The following is a 12,147-nucleotide window of genomic DNA, read 5'->3' on the forward strand; positions in this document are numbered from 1 at the left end:
ACTAATGGAACAGCATGGATAAAAACATTTTTCCTTGTGTCATACAGTGAGAAGACAATGTTTAAGGGAGCTGATCCTCTGCCTCTCTACGTGTTAACTTTTCTGTATAAGTACATTTGAATACTTTTTGATAGATACCTTGTGACAACGTTTCCAATGAGTCTGCATGAGAAATGTGTGTGTGTATAAATGGATTTGTTTGTTTGGGTTTTTTGTTTGATTGATTTTTGGTTTTCTTTGGCATCTCTTGAAGTTGTCCATTTCTGTTGTGATTGGGCTCTGTCCTCACATGTTATTTGATCTATATAGGGTGCTGCTCCTGCTCCATGGGAAATGGTGAGTTATGCTGCTCATCCACAGAGCCAGTAACAAACATAAGCTCTAGTGGACCTGCGACCCCTTCCTCTGAGAAAAGTGAGTACCCTGGGTTATGGGGATGGGCCTGTAAAAGCTACACTGTTTAAGAATATGTGTTCTCAGCCCTGGCCGGGTAGCTCAGTTGTTTAGAATGTCGTGTTAATATACCAAAATTGTAGGTTTGATCCCTGGTCAGGGCACATACAAGAATCAACCAATGAATGCATAAATAAGTGGAACAACAAATTGATGTCTCTCTTTTTCTCAATCAATCAATAAAAATTTAAAAAAAGAATATGTGTTCTCAAGTAAGATGGAAGAAAGTGCTAATAGGATAATCATGCACAGATAGACTACTCAGTTTAAAATAAAGTTTTTATGATGTAGTAATAGGTAGTATTAGACACACACACACACACACACACACACACACACACACACACATCAATTTTTCCAATAAATTTAATCCAAGAAGTGTAACCTAAACACCATTATTTTTTTGGCCTTCTTTTCTTGTCTTAGAAGCTGAGACTTCCTCCTCTCCCTTTCCCCAGGGCCAGAACTAATTAATTAGTGCTTAATTACATTTTGAATCCATATACTTAAAATATACCCTTTCTCATAAAAAGAGAAATCTTTAAAAATAATAACCTTTTGGCATATAGACTAAGAGACTGAATCACATTTGTGGTCTGGATTTCAAATTATTTAAAACAATTGTTTATAACACATTTATGTGAAGTTACAGTACACTTTTAGTTGGTTATCCATACTAATAAAAGGGTAGGGAGAATGGACATCTTCCTACTGTCCAACTTCCTTCCGGACAAAGCCACAGTGGTGGGGGCCGAGGCAGAGGTGGTTAGGGGTGATCAGGCTGGCAGGAGAGGGCAGTTGGGAGCCATGAGGCCGGCAGGGGAGGGAAGTTAGGGGCCATCAGGCCTACAGGGGAGCGGTTGGGTAGCGATCAAGCCAGTAGGCAGGCAAGTGGTTAGGAGTTAGTGGTCCCGGATTGCAAGAGGGATGTCCGACTGTCAGACATCTGGCAGTCAGACATCCCCCAAGGGGTCCCGGATTGGAGACGGTGCAGGCTGGACTGAGCAACGCCTCCCCCCATGCACAAATTTTATGCACTGGGCCTCTAATGTTAGTTTATAATCAAAGTTTAAAGGGGAACAGTAAAAAGTCTTCTTTATAATGAAGCATAAGTCAACCATATTGCATTATGTTGGGTTTTTTAAATATTTTTTATATATTTTTATTGATTTCAGAGAGAGGATGGGAGAGGGAACTAGGAACATCAATGATGAGAGAGAATCATTGATCGGCTGCCTCTTGCACACCCCTTCTGGGGATCGAGCCACAACCTAGGCATGTGCTCTGACTGGGAATTGAACGATGACCTTCTGGTTCATGAGTCGACCCTCAACCACTGAGCTACACCAGCTGGGCAGGCATTATGTTTTTATATCACAAATGTTGTGAGGCATATAAGAAACTAGAGGCCCAGTGCACGGAATTCGTGCAAGGGTGGGGTCCCTAGGCCTGGCTGACGATCAGGGCTGATTAGGTTTCCCGCCTCCCCGCCTCCCCACCTCCCCACCTCCTCCTTCCCTCACCACCTGCATGCTGCCACCATGCTGTTCCCTGCCTCCCCGCTTACCCCCTCCTTCTTCCCTCACCACCGGCATCTGCCGCCACCCACCCCTGTTTCCCCAACCCAGCCCAGGGGCCCGGCCCCAATCAGGCCCTGCCAGCTGTGGGGAGGAACCAGGAGGTTGGCCTGCAGGCCCTATCAGCAATAGGGGCCTGTGGGCTGGGGGCAGCTCCTGCGTTGAGCGTCTGCCCCGTGGTGGTCAGTACGTGTCATAGCAACCAGTCGTTCCATTGTAACCATCTCTTAGGCTTTTATATATATAGACTAGAGGCCTGGTGCATGAAATTTGTGCACTGGAGGAGGGTGTCCCTCAGCCTGGCCTGCACCTTCTCACAGTCCGGGACCCCTTAGGGGATGTCCGCCTGCTGGTTTAGGCCTTTTCCCCGCGGGGATCGGGCCTAAGCCAGCAGTCAGACATCCCTCTCGCAGCCCAGGACCCCTCGCTCCTTACCACCTGCCTGCTCGCTGCTCCTTAATGCTCAGCTCACTGCTCATTAGCACTGCCACAGAGGCAGGAGAGGCTCCTGCCACCACCACTGCACTTGCCAGCCATGAGCCTGGCTTCTGGCTGAGCGGCGCTCCCCCTGTGGGAGCACACTGGCCACCAGGGGCCAGCTCCTGTGTTGAGTGTCTGCCCCCTGGTGGTCAGTGCGCATCATAGCGACCGGTCATTCTGGTCGTTCCGCCATAACAGTCGCTTAGGCTTTTATTATATAGACTAGAGGCCTGTTACATGATATTCATGCAAGAATAGGCCTTCCTTCCCCTGGCTTCACTCCCAGCCGCCCGGGAGCCGACACGTCCCTGCTCCCCAGCCGCCTGGGAGCTGTCAAGTCCTTACTTCTGTCCGGAGCACCGCTCCTGTAGCTCCCTCCGCCGCCTCCTTTCCCCTCATAGCAGGCATCCCGCCCCTCCCAGCTGCTCCGCACCTGCATATGCAAATTAACCTCCATCTTTGTTGGGTTGATTTGCATACTCATTCTGATTGGCTGTGGGCATAGCGGAGTGATGGTTAATTTGCATGTTTCTCTTTTATTAGGTAAAATAATGTATGCAAATAACTTAGCACAGTGAGTGTGTACAAAGTAAATGCTCACTAAACATAATAGTAGCAAAAGTAGTTATTATTCAAGCAGGGTTTATATTTGGCTGTCATTTGTTGACTATAAATGATTCTTAAATAGTGGAATTTGCATTTTCATAGAAAGAAGTAAAAATATGTCAGATGTTGGACCTTCACTGACTTTCTGTTGGGAAGTCCCTTTTGACATTTTGTTAAACTTTCAGGGGTTTTTTTGTGGGGTTTTTTTTTTTTTTTTTTTTTTGTACTTCTTTTCTAAAGCTAATGTTTCTTTACCTGAGAATTCCCAAGGTTTTCCTCATTTTTTTCTTCTTATACAATATACCTAATAGTAAAGCCCATTGACAAATTCAACATGTACTTTCATTTAACAGCCTTTTTGTCTCCAAAAATCTTTTTTTTTTAAAATATATTTTATTGATATTTTACAGAGAGGAAGGGAGAGGGATAGAGAGCTAGAAACATCAATGAGAGAGAAACATCGATCAGCTGCCTCCTGCACACCTCCCATTGGGGATGTGCCCGCAACCAAGGTATATGCCCTTGACCAGAATCGAACCCGGGACCCTTCAGTCTGCAGGCCAACGCTCTATCCACTGAGCCAAACCGGTTTCGGCTGTCTCCAAAAATCTTATGCTTTGCTTATTTGTCATTTTCTTGATTAATAATGCTGATTTTTTAAAACGAGGGGGACTTCTTCAATTCTCTGATATTTTGTGAAAATTACATAGAATGGGAGCCATCATAAATGGGCTTTGTCTGCTCACACAATTAAGTATCATTTCTAATCCTAAATTAAGTCTAAGAGAAATAAAACCATGGACCATGGACGAATGAGAAATTCTAGAGTTTTATAATATAATTCATTTCTCAAACACTGGCATAGCACAAAGGCAAAATAAATATTGCAATGTATAAAAAAGGCAGATGAAATTATTGAACTTTTTAAAATCCATTTTTATAATATTTGTATATAATATTTTAAGTCCAGGTTATTATATATACTGTAGAATTTTCCTACATGAAGATAGACACCAGTAATTTTTATTAAAATAGGGTAATACCAAAGAGATAGTTTGGCAGCATACTTTCTTTTTACTTGGCAACATTGTAAACTTTTCCCCCATGCCATTAGCAGCAGCTAGACCATTTTTAAATCTCTGGGAACATATGTCTTTTTCTATAAATTGTCTTTAGGAAGTAAAGTTTTTATTATTAGCTTGAGGGTAAGAGCCATAAAACTGTGTGTTTTAGTCACTGACTTTCTGAAACAAGACTGTATGTTAGACATATGTTTTGTAAAAATGTTCTCCCCTGCTTTTGATGCCATATACTAGTATAGTGGAACTGAGGAAGGAAAAAAAGGTTCTTGGGAAAGGCCCCTCACCTCTATTTTAGAGTCATGCCTGTGACTTGATTTGGTTCTATATGTGAATAAAATGTATGGTATTTTTTATTTGGTTCCTTTATTTTATAAGTTTTTTTTAAATCTTTAATGAAAGCTAAGTGGTAGTACTAAACTTGTTTTACAATTAGCCAAAATAGGGTATTCATGACCAATATGTACATTTATTATAGGTGAAACTTGAATTATTAATTTAGACTTAAATATATATATATATTACATTGTTGAATAGTGTAGAAGGGAACTATTGCATACTACTCATGTTTTTGTGTGTTTGTTTTTTCAAATAAAAACACCCTACAAGTAGAACTCTCTCAAAACAACATGAAGGAGCCTTCCTCAGATTTCATCTAAAATAATATACTGGTTCAGAGCTGAATGTGCATATGTGGTGTTTTGCTTAGGAAGTCATTATGAATTTAAAATGCATTCAAATAAAAAGCTCTGATTACAAATTGTTGTACTTACTGTTTTATAGATGATCATTGTGAGAGTCGCTGTAACTCCCAGAGCTGCATATTAGTCCAGGAAGAAGAGCAGTATCTACAGAGTGGAGACCAGCAACTGACTCGACATGTGTTGCTGTGTTTACTTCTCATTATTGGCCTCTTTGCTGTAAATGAGTCTTCTGATTTTGTTTTGGGGCCATTTCTTTACATGTTTGGCAAAGGTTTTATTAAGGCATCTGGGAAAAACTTAGTTACTACTTCCCAGGGGAGTGGCAGCTAGCCATCTGAATCCAAAATCTTGAGCTAAATGTTTTTTGGGGGAAAGAGCAATGAATAATTCACATTACTGTGTTGCCTCAATGTCCCGTAGCTTATTTTGCTTAGAACCACTTACTCATTCTATACTGAGCCTAGTATTTGGTAAGACGAGGTATCTTCGTGATGTGTAAAAGGCCGCTTTTCCCTAGTGTATTCCTTGACTGACCTCAGTGGATAAACGCCCGCGTGGTCTCTCAGAAGATATTCCTCAGATAAATAAATTTTAAAAAATAATTTTTAAATTATGAAAATAACATAACCACTTCACATAATAGATACTTACAAAATAGAGAAAAGAAGGAAAATATCCATCATACTACTATCTTCTATTTTTTAATACATTTTTCTAATCATATATACAGATTTATATTCTGCTTTGTCACTATGTCAAGCATTTGCACGTTGCTGCGTAGTTGTTCATAACCATTACTTTTAATGGCTCCTCAGTAAACCACAGAGGAGATACATTATAATTAACCAATTCCTTACAGAGCCTTCCTAGTTTTTTAAAAGGCTCTAATTAACATTTCCATGCAGTATATTTCCTTATGATAGATTCTCCAAGTTGGGAAACTTGGATCAAATAGTATAAATACTTCTTTGCCTTTGGTGCATTTTACTAAGTTGTTTTCCAAAGGAGTAGTATAGGTTTGTAAAGTATCCTCACCAACATTGATTATTATAAACATTTTAACTTGATAATTTTGTAGGTAAAATATAGCACTTTATTTTTAATGCATTTTTTTTACTACTAAATAGTTTTTATAATTGCCTTTATGTCATCTTTTGTGAATTGTCTGTTGTTTTTATATAATTATTTGAGATGGTTCAAATGTAACTTGCCTGAAAGTAGAAAATGGACCATATAACCTATGAGAGACCCTCCTACCCTTTTCAAACTGGGATGCTCATTACACAGAATGATATCAGCCAGCACCATTTTAATTGCTGTTTAAGAACAAAAATCAAAAAGAAATGCTACCAAGAATTGTTGCTTAGTGATGTGATTGTTTTCATTGTGTAGAACTAATTTTAAAATCAGTTCTGTCTTAGGCTAGTCGGCAGTCCTAATATATTATATAAGCTCTGTATTGTGGCTCGTGTCTTTTTGCTTCAAATCTGATCAGAATAGTGGCTGTTTGAGTGACAGCTGTCAAGAGGAGAGGTTGAAACTTCTTGTTTGAAAGACAAAGCCTCTATATTCTGTACGTGTTTTTCCCTTTAGTCATTTTCTCCCTAATTATTAAGTAGTAGGTAAGTTATTATTCTGTGTTCTGGATAGAGAGAAATGATTAGCTTATTTAATTTAAAAATACTATTTTCTCCTTCCTTTACAGAATCTTTCTAGTTGTTTATGGTGGCTATTCAACCAAGAGCCTGGAAGACTGTATGTTGAGTTACAGTTTTTCTGTGCTGTGTTTAACTTTGGCCAGGTATTTATTTACTGAGAACTTTGAGAGGTTTTTGTTTGTCTGGATGGGGTGATTGGGGGTGGCAGGACGGATGTGCTTTTCTTTTAAATCAAAGGGTTTCGTTTGTTTGCCAGCTGCTGGTATGCATGACAGCTGACAGCTGCTGCCTGTCTCTAGTAGAGATGGATTATTATATTGGTTAAAGTCATCACAATGCACACTGAGTGTTATAGTCAGAAACACCAAATCGTTTTTTTGCTTTGGTTTTGAGATAAAGAATGATAATGTAAGCAGCAACAAGATGTTTCAAGCACTTTTTAAACTTCGTTGTGGTCTTAATAAGTCACTTTGGGAAAATGACTTACCTTCTCTGAGCCTTTAGTTTAGCCACTTAAATTGGTTTACATTATTTCATTTACTTTTTTATATTTATTGAACAATAGGTACTTAAATCTTTTCTAAAAATTATAAATTGGTATATAATTGGCCAGGTATAGATAGTAGTTACCATTCCTTGAGAGGATACAATATACTACCATTGGTAAGCATTTTATATTAACTATCCATTTAAATATTCACAATACTTGCAAGGTAGACATTATCATCCTAGTTTAAAAATTAGAAACTAAAATTCTATGAAGAACTAATACAATGGTGCTATTGTCTTTATGTCACTATTAAAATGAATATTTAAGGATAAATGGCATTTTGCATATTAGAAAAATGTCTTTTATGTGCAAATTTCAAAATTTGATTCTGTAGTCAATCACTTACTTTTTTAATAGAAAATATTAGTCCCCCGATTGAGTATCAGGTGATTAAAAATGCTATTTAAAATTATTGGGTTTTCCTATGAAATCTAAAAGAATTGGCCATGTGAATTAGTTAACATTTATCGGTAGATATCCCTGCAAGTTTTTCTATAACATTAATTTTTTCGAAATATTTCGAGTTTGTTTTGCCATTATTGTGGCAGCATAAATGGCCATGTCTAGGTAGACAAGTGACCTCAAACAATTTATTACAGACAGACATGAGCATCTCAAGGGCTACTTGATGCCCACCTTTCATTGGGATACTAAGATCAGATTTTGTATTCAAGAACTATAAAATACTAAGTGGAAAAATCATAGCCTCACTCAGCATTTTGCATTTTTAAAGCCCACTCCAAGCTGAGCCATCCCAGGACTGGGACTGGGAAAGCTTCACAAACAAAAACAAATGCCAGAATGTTGCTTTTGAAATACTGCCCCCACAGCTATGGCTCAAGTGCTTCAAAGGAGGAAGAGAGATACCACAACCTTCCCCCACACACGCCCTGCACTCCCACATCCCATTTTTCTCTTGGGGATGTATTGAGTGTTGTAGTCAGATCATTCCCTTGTGGTTATTTATAGTTCTGGGTGAAGAAATGTAGGTCCTCATGTAATATATTGCATTCCCATCCCAACTCCCACCCACCCGCACTTAGATCCTTACCCCATTGTGCCTGACAAATAGCAGCCCCCAACCTCCTGTCTCCCTCATCATCCTGATCATGGCTCATATCTGTTGCCAGTTTGCCTCACCTCCTTTCAAGCCCTTTCACTAAGCACTAGCCAGTTTCGTTTCACATAAGTTTTATTCAGTTGCTGCATTATATTCAGATACTACAGCATTTTTAAATTCTGTAATTTCTGAAGTTTTAATAGAAAATTAATAAGGAATGAAATAAGCCAGGCAACGAAAGAAAAATACCACATGATCTCACTCATTTATGGGAAATAAAGAACATTATAACCTGATGAATAAAAAGATAGACACAGAGGCAGTAAAGCACCGAACAGACTGTCAAATTACAGCAGGAAGGCTGGGGAGTGTTGGGGAGGGAGGGAAATAGATCAACCAAAGGACTTGTATGCATGCATATAAGCACACCAATGGACACAAGACACTGGGGGAGTGGGATGAGGGCATGCGACAAGGGGAGGGGAAGGCTGGGGGAAGGTCAATGGGAAAAAAAAGGAGATATATGTACCACTATATGTAATACTTTAAACAATAAAAAATATTAAAAAAATAATAGCTGTTGCAAATTTAAAAAAGAAAATTAATAAGGAAATACTTAAGTACAATGTGAAATATTTTTTCTTTTTTTAAAGGGAAAAACAAAGATATAAAGCCCTCAATGTTTTCATTTTCTTTTTTTTTTTTTTAAATATATTTTATTGATATTTTACAGAGAGGAAGGGAGAGGGATAGAGAGCTAGAAACATCGATGAGAGAGAGACATCGATCAGCTGCCTCCTGCATACCCCGCACTGGGGATGTGCCCGCAACCAAGGTACATGCCCTTGACCGGAATCGAACCCGGGACCCTTCAGTCCGCAGGCCAACGCTCTATCCACTGAGCCAAACCGGTTTTGGCTGTTTTCATTTTCTTCAGTAAGCCAGCACACATGTATGGTTGCTCTGCACTGGTTTATATCACCCATGATGATTAGTAGGACAGATGATGGGCAGAGGCAGCCAAATATCATACTTGCCTCCAGGCACTAAATTTTAGGTCTTGCTGTGCATTCTATTTTAAATGTTGCTTTAATCATACACATTTGCTTTCCCCAAGCACTAAATGTGGTGGCTTCCATAATTTCTCTGTCTTGAAATGTTATTGTTGTATTCATAAAATCTAATTTTTTTTCTTCCATAGGGATTTATTTCCTTTGGCATCTTTGGATTGGACAAACATTTAATCATTCGGCCTTTCAAAAGAAGGTAAATTTATTTGGGAAAAAAAAATCTGTATCTGTAGATGTTGATGGAGGAAATGAAGCCCTTTCATGGAGTCACAAGGAAAGCATTCCAGGGACCCACATATGGGAGGATAAGGTTTAGTGGTAAGGTATATTGTAGAAAGAAAATCAAAGCACTGTCCCGGGCCAGTTCTGTCCTGCTGTGAACGAAGTCCAGCCTTGTCTTCATCAAGCCCAGAACAAAGACCAGTGCCCAGAAATCCTGTGCCATTGGTTCAGTCCATGTGAAAGCTTAGTCCAGTTCAGCCTCTGTCATCATCCAGCTAGCTTAGCTTCTGTTCCTGGCTGTCCTCCAGCTGGCGGTGCATTGCCATACACAGGCTCACACTTGGAGCCCATGGGGTGTGCCAGACCACAGGTGGCTTCTAGGGCCACATGGCTGCTATGGAAAGAAGTGGCAGGAACAAAGGAGGAGAGCCCGTGTTACAGAGGGAGAACTTTGTTAAGCTGATTCTATTACCTTGGGCTTGGTAAGGACTAGGTGCTTTTTCAAACTAACCAATCAACTTCCTAATCTTTCATGGGCTTCTGCTCGTTCCTCCCCGTAAGAAATCCATTTCCTAGATCTTCCAGGGTTCTGTGTCTCTTATCCAATCCAAACCTTTTCCCAGGCTTGGCTCTTACTGCACATGCCTCATAGTAGAAGCATCTCTCCCCTGCACCGTATTGGCTTTGACTGGGCATGCGCCCAGCAGAGGAATTTCTCCTGCTGTTTTTATTCCTTCTCTGGAAATGACCTATAATGTTCTCTGGAAATGACCTATAATGCCCTTTCAGGGACTGGATCCTGATGCAGCGGTGCCTGGGAAGCCTATGAATGCTGCAGCTTCCTGGTGAAGCAGCATCAGTGTCCGATTCAGCTCCCCAGTTGATTAGGCTTCTTAATGTCTGATTCCCTTGGTTCCCTTCCTTTATTAATAGCTACCTACCTACCCTGACATAAAGGTGATGACAAAGCCACCCATTAAGATACAGATATTTTTAAGTCTTTAGTAACTAACTGCTGGGAGACCACAGAAAGTGTAAACAACTACCACAGAAAGGTTATCTGTTGATTCACATATTTGTTGTAAGTAATTGCACAGAAGATACTAGAAGAAAACTATTATCAATCCAACATAGTAATTTTCATTTTAGCCAGAAATAATGGTTGCTGGTTTCCATCTGTGCCATTAACTACATAAAGTAAAATCAAATTTGAAAATTTATTTAGAAATGGAATAATAGGTGATGTGCCTCCAAAGGTCTATATTTGATTGTCTTTCTCCTTTGACCACAGAATTTCTCTATCAAATTGACAATTTATAGAAAACTCAAGTTTTCATTCTAAATTTTTGAGTTTTCTTTAGCTTGGTGAAGAGTTGCTTTGAATTCAGATTGGAAATTTCTTTATGAAAAATGATGAAGGGAGCCCTAGCCCATTTGGCTCAGTGGAAAGAGCATCGGCCTACGGACCAAAGGGTCCCAGGTTCGATTCCAATCAAGGGCACATATCATAGTTGCAGGTGCTCCCCAGCCTAGACCCTGGTCAGGTTGCATGCAGGAGGCAACCAATCGATGTGTTTCTCTCACATGGATGTTTCTGTCTGTCTTTCCCTCTCTTCCACTCTCCCTAAAAATCAATGGAAAAATATCCTCAGGCGAGGATTTACAAAAAAGGAGAAGAAGAAGAAAAGAAAAGAAAAATGAAGTGGGTGGGAGAAATGGTGGGGGAGGGGTTTTTAAAAAGTCTTGTACTTCATTTGTTTTCGAAGTCAAAATTAGTAGAAACAAAAGTGCTAATGGAATTACTACTACTAATGATATAAAAAGTGCCCAGTAAATGTTAACTGCCAGCCCAGACAATTTTTTACTTCTCCTTCTTTTTCATCATCATTAATATCATCCTTAAGATATAGTTGCTAGGGTCATAATCCTGTCATGGAAGAGGAAAAGCATAATAGAAAAGTCACTGAACTTAGCTAGCAGCTTCATAATGTTAATCAATTAAATTAGTCAACAGAGCCAAGCCAGTGTCTGTCAGTGGTTCAGCATCCACCTATGAACCAGGAGGTCACAGTGCATACCCAGGTTTCAGGCTCAATCTCCAGTAGGGGGCGTGCAGGAGGCAGCAGATCAATGATTCTCTCTCATAATTGATGTTTCTATCCCTCTCCCTTCTTCTCTGAAATCAATAAAAATACACATATTTTAAAAAGTTAAGTAACATTTTTAAAAAATAGTCTGGGGGAAAAAAATTGTCTGGGCTGGCAGAAACAGAATTGTTCTGAACTCCAGATTCCATTATGTGCCTTTTGGGTACTGAAATTGGAAAATGATTAAATAAAATAATTGATCTCTGTAAATTATTTTTGCATTTCAAACAGTAGAATGTAGAATAAGAAACTTCATTTATGGTAGAAACTGAAATGGGTCAAACATGTCTGGAGGTTATCTTATAAAATGTCCAGAACAATTTAATAAAATACCCCACTGCACCCCATCTTACTCCCACTCCAGCCTACTTTGAATAGGAAACTGAATGCAAGCTAAGTATGTTTCTGCTTCAGACACTAATGCTGTCTTGGTGTTGCAGATGACAGCTTTAGTAAATGACAGCTTTGAAACAGCCATGTTGATGGGGTAATAAGCAGGACGGGTTCTCTCTCAGTGCTTTTCTTTCCTTAAAAACGGTCT

At 39.5% G+C, this 12,147-nt stretch overlaps 1 protein-coding gene across 2 annotated transcripts in view; it reads left to right on the forward strand.

The window, feature by feature from the left end:
* GPR155 (G protein-coupled receptor 155) overlaps nucleotides 1-12,147 on the forward strand; it is a 51,360-nt gene that overhangs the window by 32,335 nt on the left and 6,878 nt on the right. For both annotated transcript variants that reach the window (XM_080668191.1, XM_080668190.1), the window contains exons 12-15: nucleotides 310-414; nucleotides 4,979-5,115; nucleotides 6,605-6,700; nucleotides 9,369-9,433. In XM_080668191.1, the coding sequence (XP_080524317.1) occupies nucleotides 310-414; nucleotides 4,979-5,115; nucleotides 6,605-6,700; nucleotides 9,369-9,433 (403 nt within the window). The remainder of the gene's footprint in view (nucleotides 1-309; nucleotides 415-4,978; nucleotides 5,116-6,604; nucleotides 6,701-9,368; nucleotides 9,434-12,147) is intronic.

This window comes from Plecotus auritus (genome assembly GCF_963455305.1).
Source record: "Plecotus auritus genome assembly, chromosome: 5".
NCBI classification, from domain to species: Eukaryota; Metazoa; Chordata; class Mammalia; order Chiroptera; family Vespertilionidae; genus Plecotus; species Plecotus auritus.